The 18,246-nt window shown below is 34.4% G+C and overlaps 1 protein-coding gene across 5 annotated transcripts in view; it reads right to left on the bottom strand.

The window, feature by feature from the left end:
* The window catches only part of DYNC2H1 (dynein cytoplasmic 2 heavy chain 1), a 264,075-nt gene that overhangs the window by 189,421 nt on the left and 56,408 nt on the right, over positions 1-18,246 (bottom strand). For all 5 annotated transcript variants that reach the window (XM_045515383.2, XM_045515381.2, XM_045515382.2 and 2 more), the window contains exons 32-43: positions 17,239-17,444; positions 15,871-16,053; positions 15,090-15,272; positions 13,220-13,443; positions 12,343-12,458; positions 9,715-9,914; positions 8,667-8,931; positions 7,160-7,367; positions 6,466-6,595; positions 3,551-3,706; positions 1,819-2,078; positions 750-996 (exon numbers count right to left, since the gene is read on the bottom strand). In XM_045515383.2, coding sequence (XP_045371339.2) covers positions 750-996; positions 1,819-2,078; positions 3,551-3,706; positions 6,466-6,595; positions 7,160-7,367; positions 8,667-8,931; positions 9,715-9,914; positions 12,343-12,458; positions 13,220-13,443; positions 15,090-15,272; positions 15,871-16,053; positions 17,239-17,444 — 2,378 coding nt within the window. The remainder of the gene's footprint in view (positions 1-749; positions 997-1,818; positions 2,079-3,550; positions 3,707-6,465; positions 6,596-7,159; positions 7,368-8,666; positions 8,932-9,714; positions 9,915-12,342; positions 12,459-13,219; positions 13,444-15,089; positions 15,273-15,870; positions 16,054-17,238; positions 17,445-18,246) is intronic.

Below are 18,246 nucleotides of genomic sequence, written 5' to 3'. Positions count from 1 at the left end.
AGCTGAATTATTTTCATTTTTCAAATGCTTTTTTCTCTAAGAAACATTAAAACTCAGATAATTGTATAAATCCACCAGCAATTATCACAAAAAAAGTGAAAGAAATCAGGAAAAATATAAGGAAAGTATTTTCAGTTTTGTCTATAAATATTTTATTATATTCTACAGTTATAGAACCTAAATGTGAACCTATCTAAGTATATTAAGCTCTAATTTAGAATTTAGGGTTTCTAAAATGATGTAAATCACATAAAGAAATAAAACCATCCATACTAACTGAGAATTTCTGGTCTCTAAGACTTAGAAGGGAAAGAGGGAGAATGGGCTAAAGCAGACAGAAAGGGGTATGACTAGGTCCAACTGCTCTTGGACGAATGCATACCTAAAAAAAATGAAGTAAAAACTTCCCCAACTCCAGCCCCATCCCCAGCTTCTGCTTTGCTCCTTTTTTAGGACTAAAGGGTAGGGCAACAGGGTACAGTAAAGGTTGTTTTCACTCTTCCTGTCATATGTCATCTCAGTGTAATACTAACTTCTAAACGGAGGAAGAGCAAGGGAAGTAGCCCTGGAACAAGACTGAGACGCTTCAAGAGTTTAATCTCCAAGTCACATGAGAGACAGAACTGTCCCTAAGGAGGAAAGTAAAATTTCTATCTATAAGTATAATTTCTATCCATAGATCTTCATCTGTAATAATGAAATTAAATTGTTTCCAATTAGATCAAAACACTTCAAGTGGTAAGACTCACCTGCTGTAGGAAAGCTACCAAAGTACTGGTCCCCCACTTATCAAGCTTGGGTAGGTTGATATCTTTTAAGTACAAAACCAGTCTTTCACAATCTTTTGGTCTATATACTCGACCAGTATTCGTACTGATTACCATGCAAGTCTGGCTCAGTTTCTGCAGGAGATGTCGAGAAGTAGTTTGTGCACTACAGTGAACTGTAGCAATCTGTGTGGACCGGAGCTGGGAAAAGGCATACCTGAGCAGCATCCTGTGAAAGACGTAAAACATATGACTTTTTAAGTGTAACCAACAGAATACTTACTACATTCAATACAAAATTTCTATTCTTAAATATTTCAGTTTCTAAATTATGCATGGTATTATTAAAGGGAGAAGCAGTAAAAAACAGACATGGTTTCTGTAATTATCAAGGTAGCTTTTTAATTTTTAGGCCAGGAAAACAATTAATTCATATTTTAAGACATTTTTGTGACTCTTTTGGCAAAAAAAGGTTCAAAGAAATAATTTAGTTTGATAAAAGACACTGTTTTTCCCACAGTTGAAGGAGAGATTTTAAAATATTCTCCAAGTTAAAGAAAAATTACTATGATTCTACAGAATTGTTTAATTATTAAACTCAAGAAATATGAAAAAATAATCCATGTCTCCTTTAGTTCCAATAACTACATTCAGTAGGCATTAAAAATAGGCTGAATTTCACTGAATTAAAAGCTATTTTTTAAATAAAGAGCTAACGTCAAGATTCATTTTTCGTAACCACAGCATATAGTATTTGTGAGTACATCTAAGGTTTTGATGTTTTATTGTGCCTATATGCAGATTTTTTTAAAGAGTATCTTCTCAGATTGCTCTGATTCCATTAAAAAACACACAACCTGACAGAAAAAAGGACATATTCTTCTCTAGAGTCATACAAATTTTAAAAGTAGTGACAATAAAGACTCCTTCATGATAATGTAAATGCTACTTTAACCAAAAGAAACATCACAAAAGTTGTTAAATCACTTTAAACTAGGAGAGAAGCATATATTCACAATATGCACCTCAATCACCATTTTTCTGCTCTTACCCTTTGCCACATCCTTCTGGTCCTACAAGAATAAACGGCTGTTTAGTATCAGAACTTAACCAAGGTTTGAAATAATCTAGACCTCGCTGCATATCAGGAGTCTGGATGACTGGAAGAGCTTGGCCATTACAGAAATCATCAGCAGTCAAGTTTTCTGGTTTCTTTAGCGCATAAGATGCTAATCGTCCTCTACTGGAGTCATAATAGGTGTCCACTGGTTTCTGAGGGTCTGGAGGAGATTCTCGTGCCCACTTAAAAACCTTAAGAGGGGGGGAAAAAAACCTTAAGAGGAAAAAGGTGTGACAGGTTTTCATATACTCCAGAGTATGTGAAATTTTAATTCTTTAAAGTAAATGTCCCGAAGTGAATTATCTTCATTCTCAACAAAGAAGTTCACATGCATTAAACTTACTAAATGTCTTTTATAATTACAGTAACACACTATCTCAAATACTATTCTCTAAATGATCATGTAAGCAAATAAGTAATCCAGTTTGCATATACACCAAGGTATAAATATATTCAACTTTTTAACTGAGTTTGTATGAACACTAAATCACAAATTACACAACAGAGGACTCCTGGATCCTTCATTTCCACTACATTTGGTACTGCCCATTCCACTGTGACCACAGCTACTCTCCTTTCTAACACCGAAAACTGTGACTTGCACAGATATACAGCAGCTAGCCCCTAATGCTACTCTTCAACACCTTTACTCTAAACTTTGGCAAGAGAACGTCTGCTTAAAAGCCGCATACAACATGATGTTGGGTGGTCACAATGAGAAGCATCTGGCGACAGAGGCAACAGAATGGCCACGGAAAGAAAAGCAGAACAGAGAAGGCAATAAATGGTGAAGCAACTACTCCAGCCAAGCGTTCCTAACTGCTAAAAGTCTTCTTGTTACACAAATGATTAAAAGAGTGTTACTTTAAGGTTAAAATGAATAAAATAATTATATTTATTCATATAGCTAAGTAGGTTCAAAAATATCTAACGAAAAAGATATGGTCCAAACTTTGGCCCTATGAAAACACTGTTTTATAAAATTTTAATAACATAAAATATCATAAACTAGTTCAAAGGAGAAAGAAAGTATATATGTACGCATGTACATACACAGATGGTCCCCAACTTACAACGGCTTATGATTTTTTGAGTTTACAATAGGGCGAAAGTGATACGCATTCAATAAAAACCATACTTCGAATTCTGAGCCTTGCTCTTTTCCCGGCTGGCAACATGCGGATCCAAATACCTTGCTGTGACGCTGGGTAGCGGCAGAGTGGCCACAAACTGCAGCTGGCAGTCAGCCACACAACCACCAGGGTACACTGATACACCTACAACCACTCTGTTTCTCATTTTCAGTATAGTAGTCAATAAATTCCATGATATTCAACACTTTATTAGATAATGGGCTTTGTGATAGACGATTTTGCTGAACTGTCGGCCAATGTAAGTGTTCTGAGCACGTTTAAGACAGGCTAGGCTAAGCTATGATGTTTGATAGGTTAGGTGTAGTAAATGCATTTTCAACATAGGGTATTTCCGACTTATGATGGGTTTATCTGGATGAATTCTCACCATAATTTAAAGTAGATCTGTATATAAATGCATTATTATCATATTAAATGCATAATTTCAAAATTAAAAAGTTCTATACCACAGGTCAATGAAAATTAACAAAAAATGTTGACTAAATATAGGGCATTTAAATGGGCATTACCTCTTTGGTGAATTCCAGGCGTGACTTGAGGTTCAGATTTCCACCAAGCCCCCTTATGAGATTAATAATAAATTGATCGTGATCTCTGCATCCATGGAGATGTGACAAACCATTCATCACAGTCCCAACCAAACTTGTCTCTACCACATAGTCATTCTGTTGATCAAAATCCATGGTAAAGACAAAAGGTAAATATTACCCAGTAAATTAGAAACATACAGATTGATGTTTACACATCGTTTCAAGGATCATCTTTAAATTTATCCCTCTACTCAAGTTGTAGAAAGTCTAGATTTCAACTTATATACATATAAACTTTGAAAGCAAAAGGTAATCATAAAAACACAATGGCGTATTTCTAGCTGAAAGGGCTGGAGTCCTCAGATAGACAGTCTGTTTACTTCCTAAACTTGAAGAATACGAAAGAAAAGGTAAATCAATAAGCACTGGTCTAAAAACAGTTCCTCATTTCTTCCTCCTGATAAGAAAGAAGTTAGAGGCAAAGGCTAGATTAACGGCACTGAACAAGAAAGGCTAGTAAAGCGGTTTCAATGAAAAATAATTTGGAGCTTTTACTCCATACAGAATTTTAAAATGAAACTTGTGGACTCAGGTGGTGTAGATGGTTTTGATCTGTGGGCCTCTGGGCCCTGCGTACCTGCCAGGGAGTTAGAAAGGGAAAGAGTTCTCATTCTTTTAAGTATTTACTGACAACCAGTGATGCATTAGGATCTGTATGAAATGCTAGGTATTTTTTTTAAAAGGTGAATTAAACACAGCACTTGTTTTAATGAAAGTCCAGTCTAGTAGAGGAGACGGTTAACAAGCTGTAGTAGAAGCTACAGAGCAGCAGAAAAGAATGTTTTCAGAAAGGGTAACTCAGATTGAGGGCTCAAGGCCTCTTTAGAAAAGGGTGGCATTGAAGCTAACATGTGAGGGATGAGATCTCCTTGGCCACCAAGAACACAGCATGAGCAGTGGTAAAGCACTGGTGTAGTTATGGAATTGAAAGTAGTTTATGCCTGAGGAAGCAAAGGAAGAGTAGTCCAAGTCAGAGAGGTAGGTAAGGGCCAAAACAGTGGAATGGTACAGGCCACGGCAAGGAGGGCAAATTGTATTTTCAGTGCCTTTAAACTTTCTTTAAGCAAAAGAACAAAATGATCCAATTTTATTTTAAATCCCTCTGCCTGTATAATAAATACTTTTCAAAGAATGGAGAAATAGGAGGAAGGATGGGTAGAAGGGAGATGGGTGGAAATACAGCTGCTTAGGCCATAATGAGAGCTCCAGACTTTAAAGGTCACATAAAGGAAACCTACATATTTTCTTTTGGATTGTCTAAATTGGTAAATTAATATAAGAAAGCAAAGCCCTAGCTATACATAAAATCAGCATTTGACTGGCGTATTCACCATGGCATATCTCACAGAATCTGAACACAGTGAACAAAGTACAGAATAAAGAAGGAAGGAACACTCAAGATGTTAAGAAAATTTCAAACGACAACAGAGACCTGACCTCAGAACAGGATCAGTTTATTTTCTAACTGAATCTTTGGTATCCACTCTATGGCTTAATAATCTTATCTTGTCATCACTCCTATAGTCACAAACTCCTACCAGTCAATATATTCCAATGTTACATTTCTCATTCTAACACTAACCACATGCAAGTAGATGACCTCAAGGTATCTGCATTGCAGAGCCTTGTTAGGCTCTGTATGTTGATATTAATGAAATAACATACCTTCTGAAAAGGTGTCACAACACAGGCATCAGGTATTTAACTAAGCTCACACACTCTTTCATTCACTACTCTGCTATGACCATACGGTTCTGGGGTTACAATTAGGAGTACAACGGGCTTAGTCCTTGCCCTCAAGGCGCTTACAGTTGAATGTAAGCAATTGTAATACAGTTGAAAGACACTGGACGTTGAAGCACAAAGCATATTTTTTCATTCAGACTGAGGGCTGCTGGGAGTGGTTCTTTCCCTGAAGTCTCCAGGGAAACCTACCTCATTTGCATCATTTCCTCACAAATCCCTATTCCTCCATCGTTCATCCCTACCAAGTCAGAAAAGAAAAAGGCTGAGAAAACTAAAGTGACATCACCGAAGTAATGACCTCTAAATCAAGCTCAGATTAACACACAGATACCTTAAAAAAAAACTCAAGGCTATTTGTTTCTTCTATTTTGTGTATGTCTATGTTTTCTTATAAAAGCAATGGCATAAAAAGAATACCAAGAAATGTTGAAAAAGCATGTATAATACATGAATATTGTCTTCTTTGCACACCTAAGTTCAACTCATGTTTCCAATTCAAAATTAAACGTCATCTCTTTAAAACTCTCCTAGAAGAGAAAAGCTCTCTTCATCCCGTTATATCGTGATTATCCTTTTACATGTCATTTTTCTCCGTGACACAAACCCTTCTTAGGGGCTGTCCTGTTAATGTTCACCTCTCAAAGTCTCTTCTAGCACATAGATATTCAATACAGTTTTGTTGGATGAAACATTAAACAAATGTTTTAATAATATTATAAATAACTCACCCTTTTTCTACTTTACTATTAGCTTGGCATTGTTTTTAGCATGATATACATACAGATATTTATTGACATAGTAAAAGTGAGAGCAAGATGGTTTTGCTAGTAAAACTTAGAAAGGTATTCCAATATTCAAGATTTTTAGGTGACCGGTGCAAGATACGGGGGGTGGAAGAATTAAAGTGTATTAAGACTAACATATAAAGTTATGCCAAGGATACAGCGGGACAACAATGAACACATCTACCCCTCACTTCACCCCTATACTCTGGCAAAGCTCTACTAACAGGCAGCTAATATAAGCAACACTCGATCATTATTCTTCTTACCTAAATGATTAATTATGAAATATTATAATGAACTTACCTGCTTTAGAACCCACTGTAAAGCCTTTTCAAAATAATCTCCAATCCAGTTTTCAAGATTATTCCTATATTTAGGAGGCTGATTCCTCAACCACGATTTTATCAGAGAATTAAGATCCGTATCTTCATCACTGAAACACATTAACAAACGTATAAGAAATTATTTAGGGAGAAATTGTGAACTGATTTCCAAAAAAAATTTCTGCTCCAATAAACATTATTCAATACATGTCAAGAGGTTTCCAACTTGCAAAATGAAAGACTGAGCCACAGGACGTATTAAACCTAGGTTAGGTCTAAAACTCAATGAATCTAAGATTCTGTGATTTAAATATTTCCACTTAGGTTTAAATTACTAGCCTCTAGCTCATAAGTAGTAGTGTTACTTCTATGAACTTAATCATAATATTTAAATAAAAGTAAAAGAAAAAAGAGGAAAAAAATTAAATACTTGCTGTCTCATTTAAGCAAACAAAAGTAATGATTAACTGATATGACTAAACTTCTGAAATCATTCAATTGCAATAAACAGGAACTGTTTGAATGAAGTAAAACCTAACAAACAATAAGAAGAAGTCAATAAAAATGAGGAAAAGATATTTATACATTACTTATAGATCACTTATTTCATTTAGCTATGAAACCAAAATAATAATTGAAGAATATTCCAATACAGTGTATGCAAACGCTCTTACCTAAGAAAGATCATTCCCATTCTGGATATTGTGGCTGGCGAGGCACAACTTAAATCATGAGTTTCAAATACAAAGTTAACATTTGGGCCAAACTGAATCCTTTCTCCACTGGGCATAGTGAGGAGTCGATTATCATCCAGAACAGAATTCAGAGATTCTATCCACTCGGGGTCAATATCACCATCACAGATTATCCATGAGCTGACATCTGTTTTCAAACAAAAAAAGTACAGAGAAAATAAAAATATATGCAGTGACACTAATTAAAAAGAAAGAATATTTATCTTTTATTCTTTAGAAGTAATTTCCATAATTATTATTTTATATTTCTGAAGCTGAATATAAAGAACAAAAATTTGAACAAGTTGAAATTCTTCATTTGAATGTGTACCAGAACTGTGCTGGGGAACCCACAGGCAGTCCTGGCGCAGCTGGCCAAAGACTCAGCTCTACAGTACGTGAGAATGCTCTACCTGTGAACGTACACGATTGGGATCTCACTAAAAGAAAACATGGGTTACAAGGCCTAGGTACTTTCATATCCACCGCCTTGTGAGATGTTCTTCAGATCTTTGCCTCCCACCACGTCAAAAGAATGGATGAACGCCTGCTATGTGACAGCACTTTTAGAAACTATGGGATACCTATTCTTCAGTGCCCTACATGGGAAATGACAATAAAATACAGTCAAATTTCTTTCATATATAAAAAGGTGACTTCAAAGGGGAGAAGCAGCGAACAAGTTGTGCACTAAGTCTTTCCAAAACAAACTTAAATCCTCCTTCCTAAAATCAAAGTGATTGCAAGTTGTTCCTCGACCTTCGAAATAATTCAAAGAGGAAAATATCATGAAGAGAAGTGTGAGAAAAAAATACAGGTACTATCTGGCTTTTACTTAGTGTGGTATCACTGACTACACTGATAACGAAGAGACTACAATGAAAATCCCTTCCAGTGTCTTAGAATCCTAAACCTTTCACTCACTGGCTTAGAAAAACAACTATTAATTAATTTACGACCTAACAAAAAATAGGTTGTCTTCTCAGATTCTGACCAAAAATTCTCGTAAACATCAAGTCAAAAAATGTACACCAGGAAGTCTACTGTTTGATGATTATATTTTCAAAATTCTGTATTCAAACTGGTAAGTTTGCACAAACAAACCAATTTTAACCCCAAATAAAAAACTGTCATCTTGTTTATTTATGAGGCATTGTAAGATCAATTCAGCAATCAAAGGTTTTATATTTATTCAGTAACTAATCTAGTTTTCAATTACAAATCACCCAGATTACTTTGATTTTCTATTATAATAAAAATTGCTAAACAATATAGGTCAAAATGACAGCATGCCTTCGGCCCCTCCAAAGTAAAATACCAATGTAGGTCACTAGATGCCATTTTATTGTCATGTATGAGTCTTGAAAAGGATAGCATTACAGACAAGTTCTATCATCCTCTAAAAATTATTTAAGTAAGGCAATAAAATCACACAACAGAGACTAACCTTGAGGTTCTCGAACTACCTGGCGAGCACTATTTGTCAAAACACCATCAGACCATTCCCTTGTATCCATGTCAATATGGCCTAATAATTGATGTCTAGGCATAGCTTTGGGATTCATGGTGTATTGTTTTACCACTTTGCCAATTTTACAAAGTGCTGCCCTTAACATTCTCCAAAGAGTTGATTTTCCAGCGCCACTTGGACCAACAATAACAACTCCCATCCTCTGGCGTAACTGTTCGTACAGTTCTAAAGCCTTCTTGATCTAGTAGAGAAGAAAATGTTCATATTTGACTAACAGTGTATAATCATATACAGTTCTGCTCTCATTCTGTAACACTTGTTCTATTTCAAACATACAAATAAGTTTTTGATTTCTTCAGTGGAAGATAAATAAAATACCTAAATAAATCTGAACATATTTACAATGCAATCTTTAAATCCAGTACTTCTTCAAAAGACACAAAAATGCTTTCCAAGTTATTTCACAATGCAATATGTTCACTGTTGTCTTTACTCATTCATTCAAATAAAATATATTCAATACTTTATTCACTTCGCTAATTCATTCATTTATATCCTGTCTCTCAAAAAATAAAAATAAAAAACCTGAGGAAAAAGTGTTCATTTTGAACACGCATTTGAGCTGCAGCAAAAAAAGACCTACTAAAATGAATTTCTAAGAAATTGTCAAAGTTAAACTAAATCATATGTGATCAACTATCAAAAACATATATGATGGATCCATTCCTTATGTGCCAGGCTCTGTAACAGACACTAGGAATAAAATGGTAAGCAAAAATGGACATGGATCCTACCATTCATGAAGCCTACTAAACAATATTAATCAAATATGCAATTAAACATTAAACGTGCATATTTAACACAGGTAATGAAAGCACATAGCAAGGAGACCTCATCTGAACTTGAAAATTAAGGAAGGCTTCCATGAGTAAGATTTAAGTTGAAAGATAAAGGATAAGGATTGTTAACAAGGAATTAACCAGGAGAAAGGATTGATACCTTATAAAATGTTCTTGACAGTTACCTGATTGGATATGATTTCATAATTGGCCTCCTCAAAGACTTGCTTTAATGCAGCACTCAGTTCATCATATTCTACTTCTTTAAAGTCAATTCCAGGAAACACATCTTTAATCAGCGCATCAAACCGAGTACAGTCAGCAAATGTAAACTTTGACATTGTATTAAGCCTCAGCGCTTGTACCACAATATGACTCTCATTAACTAGAGAAAAAGTTTCATTTTAAAATTATTAGTCAGGAATCTAAGAACTATAGAAAGTATTTAAGTGGTATGCATCATTAGTCATTAAATGGTGCACTAGAATTTAGTAACATTTAAAGGCATATGCTATCATGTGAAGGGGCAAACTTACTTATCTTTTGACTGCTCAGAAACAAATATTACTCAGTGAAATTATGGACTCTTTTCCAGAGTTTAAATCCCAGGAGACCCAGAATTTATTTAATAATAAAATCATTATCAAATTTATTTGCATAGTACTTTACCATTTTGATGTAATCTTTACAACAACTTATAAAGTAAGAAAGTATTACTATTATTATTCCAACTTTACACGAGAACATTAAATGTCTAAGGGTTTAAATGACTTATCTGAGAGAGCACAGTACTAATATTATAGCTGGGATTTAAACACAGATCAACTAACACCAGATTCAGGTTATCTTTCCAAATATACCAATATATTTGCCTCCCAGAGATTTTATGTCCTAAAACTAAACACTAACAAACTGAGCAACAATCCTTGATCAGACTTACTCAAAACTGGTTCATAAAACCATTCTCAAACCAAATGTAAATACTAACATTGCCAGATTCTTATTTTTTCAAGGATATTAGCTGCTGATTGATAAAACATATATATATATATATAAAGGCAAGAATTATTTTTAGTCTGGTATTTCTCTATAATTGCTTAGTATTTGTATGTTGTATGTGGCTGTACCAGATTTTACTTAAGCACTGAACTCATGAATAAGCCATCTTTATTTACTACAGGTATAGTTTAAGTATTTCTTAAAAATCATCAGAGATAGATGACTAAAACACAGTAATCCAAACACTTCACCAAACAACTACGTCTGCCCTGGCATATGCCAAGCTAATAAAAGAGCTAAAGTAGTTTCTTTAAGATGCATATTTTGATCATTCAAAGTCCAAATAGGTAACTTCATATAGTCCTCTTTCCTATGCTGTCTTATTTTCATAGTCTTTAAACTTAATTTTTAATAGCAATTTAAAGAGACTGAATATTCAGCCTTTCATAAAGGCACACACACATCAATGGGTAGGGGGAATCACTCTATATACATAGGAAAAAAAAAAAGTGGTAAAGTATAATAAAATATACATGAGTCCATACTTATCTGAATAAATGATTTAATAAACACATCAATGGGGAAGAAGAGACAAATCTTTCCAGAAGAGTTTCAAATAACAGGCAGATATTCTCCCCACTAAGGAGTAGGGCTTAATCCTTACCTCCACACTTTGAAGGTGAGCTAGATTTAGTACATGGCTTTCCAAGAACAGAGCAGGGAAAGGGGAAAGTAATAACTTCACAGCAGAGAAACCTGGCAAGCACTAAGATAGGTGACGAAGGTGAACATCACCAGTGATGTTACATGGTTAGTATGTACCCACTGAAATGATGTAACGAGAAGGGCACTCCACCTCTGTGGTACTTTTCCAAATGTTCATAACTCAGTCAAATCATGAGTAAAACATCAGGGGAAAAAACCCAGACTGAGGAAGAGTCTACATGGTATCTGACTAGTATTCTTGAAGACTTTCAGGGTCATGAAAACAAAAAGACTGAGAAACTGTCAGAGAGCAGAGGAGACTAAGGAGACAAGACAACTACATGCAACATGGCACCCGAGATTCAACCCTGGAACAGAAAGAGCACATTAATGATAGGACAGGTAAAATCCAAGGGAAGTCTGCAGTTTAGTAAACAGTAATGGACCAGCCTCAGTTTCCCAGTTTTGACAAACGTACCATGGCAAATAAGACAAAAAAAAAGGAAATGCTAACTTTGCAGCTTTACTGTGAATCTAAAAATATTCTCATGTTAAAAGGTATTTTTTTAATCATATTAAGATATTTCTTTAAAGGGTAATTTTGTTTGGTATACTATGGAAGAGAAAATCCCTATGTGTTTCTAAGGTTTTTGTTCTTGGTTTAAGACTAGACAAATTTTTAGACTCTACTTCAGACTTACCGAATCAGGAACACTGTGGATTGGGTCCAACAATCTGTTTTAAAAAGCCTATAGGTGATTCTAATGCACATTAAAGATTGAGAACAAGTAAATTAAACTATTCCTCCATATACTACAAATATTTAATATTTAATGCATGTGTAAAAGTTATGATGAGACATAAGGTAAAAACCAGGGAGAAACTAAATAAATTATAGAGTGTATTTAAAAATATTGTATCAATATTGGTTCACTAGTTTTAATAAATGTTCCACACTGATGTAAGATGTTAATAGGAGAAATATATATATGGGGGGCCACAGTATTCAGAAACCCTATATACTATATTTATAACTTTTGCATAAATCTACAACTAAATTAAAACTTGTTTTAAAATATTTAGACTATAATTGGGGTAATGAATCATACCTTCCCGTTTAACACCAGTTTTCTTCAGCTGTCTAAGAAGATTTCCACTTCCTCGCAGAACTGTCTTCAAAGCTCTCAAACCCCAGTCATAATGTTGCTGAGGTGTCAAAAGTTCCCTTAAGTAAAGACATGGAAATCATAAAGCATCAAGTAGCATAAGAAATTCTTTCTGTTACATTAAAAGAAATACAGAATATAACTATTAACATGTAGAAATAAGTCCTAATATTACATTAATTTATAAAAAGGAACCAATCAACACAAAAAGATCACTCAAGTAAAGCGTTAAAGAAGGAGGGTTCTCAAGGATCAGGATAAACCTTTCATGAACTGGCTAATCATCTTACTGAAGGTACTAAATGATAATTACCTCTTACTTTTTACTCCTGAAGTCTTTAACTGATCCTTTTGCTCTCAATCCCTGATACTCTAGTTCCTTCTCTTATGTGATACAGATCAGAATTCTAGGTTGCCCAAAGAAGCTAAAAGTCAATCTCTAATACTAGATATCACACGTAGGAAAAATTGTGAAAGATTGTGAAAGAACAGTAGGTTTTGAGTGGTAAATTAGTTTAGTGAGTATCATTTAACTGGAGTACTCCAATAAAAATACTTCACAGAAAAAAGGTGAAATCGAATTAACAGTATTTATGAAAACAAATAGTTTTGAGTCTCATGTTATTCTAAAATTAAAATCTAAATCTTTCCTATCAACTAAAACTAAAATCTTCCCTATCAACAGCTTAAGTACAATACAGTCGCCAATAAGAATATTATTGAATAGGTAAATTGGACAAATGTGGAAAATGGTCACTAATAACCATGATTAATCACTGGAACCACAAAATATAAAAATATTTAAAACAGGAAAACTCACCTGGATAGACTGAAGATAGCTACCAATTTTCTGCCCAACACTTTAGCATCTTTAAAGCCTTCTGAATAGAGAATAACTTCTGCAATAAGCTCATTGTCTGGGCGAGACATGGCTACTGGCCTGAAAAGCTGTTTAAGATTATCAGGTAGTTTTTGTCTTCCTCCATAACCTTTCCCAGCAGGATTCATAGTGATAAAAATTCCAGAATTAGAATTTATTTCGACCTGAAATAATAATTTAAAACATAGGCATCAAATATTTGAAACTGTAATGTAAAACGTATTTCCAATAGAAGTTTCAATAACATAATGACATACTTCTACACACACATCTTAAACCTTAGCAAAAAATAACTACTAATGTGCTAAACATTTCCTTACTCAACATATAATAAACTCCTTAGGAACCATACTACATTCATAATCAGTTTTTTGAGGCTAAAAGTTTAAGAGATGACAACTAGTTTGAACATCTACTCATTCATTCAACATATACTCACTAAAAGCTTTCCTCGCGTTAGGCACTTTGCCAGGTATGCAGAGGTAACACAACTCAGAACTAAAGTTAGTAACTCTTTACGCCCTTCTGGAGTTTATGAGTCAATTGAGTATTAGAAGCAATCATAGTGTGATAAATGCTATGACAGTGAAGAGCGAAATATCATGGAAGTACCGAGTAGGAGCATTTAACAAAGCACTAAGAGTAGAAAATCAGAATCAGAATGTGAAAACAATGAAGAGCAATGAGGAAGTAGAAAAACCCGGGGTAAAAACCTGGCTATCAAGGAGAGAAAAGAGCACGGTTTGAAGGAAAGATGAATTAAACGAAGGTTTGTTTACGTTTTAATTACATTAAATATTATAATATCATTATATATACTATGTATTATTAAGAAAGAAAATATATGAATATGTTCAAAAGTCCACAAGAAATGAGTGGAGGAAGGAAGGGGATAAGGCTGAAGAGAAGGTCCCCAGGGAGAAGATTCCAAAGCACAGGTGGCAAGAGTAGCCTGCGTTGGTGGAAAGGATAATTATTTCTTTCTAAGAGGAGGAAATGAAAAAACACAAACAGGGAAGAAAGTAAATTTTGATACAAAGAGTTAAAAACTTAGTAGTTTCTCTTTTCTCGGTGAAGAAAGTTTAAACATGATGTAAGTAACAGGCCATTTAGAATTGGTCTTCCCTTATTGGACTCCCCTGAAAAACTTGTATTGTGAAAATGTTACTATGGATAAGAAGAGGGTAAGATCACAGTTCTTTTACCTTACAGCGTGTTCAGCATTATACACTATACATAGAAATTTATATTTAATACACAACCAAGTTTATATTCTAATAACAACAATGTTTATCTCCTATGGGAGAAGTGAAGAACAGAAGACTAGTGAGGGTCACTGTTTTAAAGTTCATACAGAATAGTGATTAAAAACATGAACTTCAGAATTAGACAGACCTGGGTTCAACTCCCAGCTCCACTACTTACTCTTAACTCATCAAACCCTAGTTTCCTCATCCATAAAACAAAAAAGTACACATTTAGTACCTAATTCAAAGGACTGTGGTGAGCACTACATGAAACAATACATTAAAGCACTAAGCCAAGTGTCAGCACAAAGAACTCGATCAACATTAGCAAGTATTATTTAACTGTATTGTTCAATATTGAAAGTTTGAAGATGAATGAATGGTGGAGGTAGGACAGAAAAGGGTAAGACATCCCAGAGACAGGTAAAAAAGATTTAACACATTGGTCACAGATTAGAAACAGGGGTGTCAGGAGAAGTAAAGATGGAATATTTGCCTGAGCACGAGTAACGCAAAGTCTTTTAAAATATTTTAATTCCTTAAATCCCCAGTGTATTCTATACCTCCTTGCCAAGCAGTTCACATACAGTTCTATGATTCTTCAAAGCATCTTGAATTGTCTGGATTTGCATAGAAACTGCTGACAGTACAGATTCCTCCAGTCTATTGAATTCATCGAAACAACCCCAGGCCCCACACTTGACCAAACCAACAAATATTCGGCCCATTGACTTCACGTCGATGCCCTTAAAAATAACAATAAAAAGTATATTCATTAAAAAATTAATTAAAATCTAATAATAACTTACTACTTTATCACTTAGTGAGAAGGTAATTATTTCACCCATCTGTGCCTCTTTTGTTCTTTTTTAAGTAGAGATTAAACAGCTACTCTTTCAAAACCCAGGGTGGTTTCAAGGAATAAACAAAATAATTCATGTGAAAGTGTTTTGAAAAGTACATAGAAACAAACACAAGATTTTTAGTTATTCTTTAAGTCAAAACACAAATGCTACACAAAATGTTTTGAAAATGGTCATTTTAAATGAATTTAAGATTCTTTTTCTATTCACTATTCACCTTACAAAAATTTCTTTTCTACACTCTAACGTAAATCTTCATTCTGAATGCCAAATTATTTCTTTGCAATAGTTCTCTTTAGAAAAGATTTTGGACCACACTATGTGCAACCTCTCTCCATTGTGGTTTTCAAATAAAACAAATTCTGCTTTCAAGTGATTTAAAAGTAGAGCAATTTAAAAATAGAGCATTTCATATAAGTACGTGAAAACTATTCCAAACATCTAACACGCTAGTATATAGTTTGATAATTATTTATTCTACCTCATCACAGTTAAAAACTAAAACTTGTCTTCCAAGAAGTCCACCTAAAGCTTTTACTGATTCAGTTTTTCCAGTTCCAGCTGGCCCATAAGGATTTCCTCCCAGTCCCATCTTCATGGCTTGAGTGAGAGTTAGGTAGCACTTGTCAGTCAGTGGAGTATAAACCAGCTTGGGAGCATTCCCCTACACAAGGGAAATAGAAAATTCAAATATTCATGTTCTATTCAACATTTACAAATAGTATATATTGTGTGATTCTAGTTAAAAAGTTTAAAAAGCAACAAATAGGTTAAAGTTGTTACCACAGAAAAACACCCAGAATTTTTTAGTGAAAGAAATTTTCTAAAGCACAAACTAGAATTAAACTTAGTTATTTCTCCAGCATGTATTTTATTCCATCCCCAATTGATATGTTAGGTTTTCCAAATAGTCTCTCAAGTTCTTGATAACATCACAAAGATATACCTCTAAGGCAGACAAATCCAGAAACTATATACAATTATACACTTTACAATATGATTATATACAATTATATACAATAATCATTCTATTTCGTATTTTAAAATTCATGTATATTATATCCTTGAATCTTACGATCTTCACAAATCAGAACTACTTTGGAGACTTCAAAGTGTAATTAATTGGAAAAATGTTTATGAAATTAGTAATTTTAACTAATCAAGTAATTCTCAAAATTTCTCCTAAATGTTAGGGGAAATAGATGCTAATCCCAGTTGCATCTTACAGAGTTTTTCCTTAATTTAGGTAGACAGATTTGGGTCTGCAAGGACATTTCCTTTTTGAAAGATCCAGCTGGCAACTCTCCTGACATATGCTTATTAACATAAATGTCAAATGCACTTTGATGATTGAGTCACTGTGATGGAAAAAGGCAGAGGATACAGCTAGGCTTTTTTTTTTTTTGAGAACCAGTTACATGAGCTAGGTTATTTGCTTGAAAATTCTTTCACCTTACTAACTGAAAGCATTTAGCAAACATATTTTAACACATTTTCAATTGTACTAATTTGGGCCTTGTATAAGAAGGCACAAACCAAACTGTTTCCTGAGGTTGCATATTTCTCCTTGGATTAAAGACATATTTCAAATTCTATATAAATAAATACTACTTTAAGAAAAGATACATTTAGAGAATTCAGTAAAACACTGCCATTATTTTAACTTTTTTGAAATAGAATTTTTTCCGATTAACATCTTCTTAATTATAATGAAACAGGAAGACAATAACAAAATAATTCCTCAAAATTACAACTGAAATAAAAATAACTCTTTCCTCCAATAGCAAATTTCCTTTAAAGTAAATAATTTCTAGTTGGAAAAATTAAACATTTCTGCCACATGTCATACCTGATACTCGTAAGTATACTGAAGTTCAGAATCCACCATTTGAACATAACATGTGTGATCACTTTTCATATAGAATCTAACTTGTTTTTTCCAAGCCCAGTCTTCAGTTGTATGAACTTGAACTTGGTTTAACTGCTTCACCACATCAATATTATGAATGATATCAAGAATTAGTGCTTTAAGCTTAAGCTCCAGAATGCCAGATTCTGTATACAATTTAAAATAATGAAGAAAATGTTAGCCTGTGACTTATGGACCTTACAATTATATAAATACAGGTGATTCCTTGATGAATTTAAATGACAATTTCATCATACATTTGAATGGTACAGTAAATATGTATCATGTAAGTCAAAAAGCTGACAAATCTACCAATAAGAAGTAAGAATTTTGTGTGTGAAAACCAAGGCATCAAAATTCAATAGAAGAGGGGCTCCCCTCCTTACGCAAAGGAGAAAGCACACTCAGCCTGCATCCCCTCTGAACGCAGGTGTAAAACACGGACAACACGCACTGAACTGCTATTAAGGACTCTGAAAAAGGAAAGAGTATCAGGCAACTTGGGGAAGGGCAGAATCAGAAGCTCCACCAAACCAGTGGTGAATTTACCTTTTTCTTTCTTTTTTTTTCTTCTTTGGTATCCCTAGGCCTGGACCCAGTGCTGCCAGAAACCCAGACTTGTGTAGACAGAGAACACTCCAGAAGGTTCTAGCTCAGGCTTGAAAAGCAGAAAAGGAGTCTCCTGGTAGCCACAGCGCAGGCAGCTGAGACCCAGGAGTGCCTAAAACTCTGAAGGAAGGAATCCTTCCTCTGATCAGAGGAGCTATGATCCCAAGAGAGCACGACAAACCCCTGCTGCTCTTTTTCTCTTTCTTTGTTCTCCCAACATTTGGCTCAAGACATGGGCGCAGTCACAGAGAGCATGCAGGAGACAAGCGTGCATGAAACTTCAGCTTTTTGGCCAGAAGACCAAAGCAGAAGCCCAAGGGACCACAAAACCACTGAGAA

The sequence above is a fragment of the Camelus bactrianus genome, chromosome 10 (genome assembly GCF_048773025.1).
Source record: "Camelus bactrianus isolate YW-2024 breed Bactrian camel chromosome 10, ASM4877302v1, whole genome shotgun sequence".
NCBI lineage: Eukaryota > Metazoa > Chordata > Mammalia > Artiodactyla > Camelidae > Camelus > Camelus bactrianus.
The sequence above is the reverse complement of the archived record's forward strand: the minus strand, read 5'-3'. Positions and strand labels throughout refer to the sequence as shown.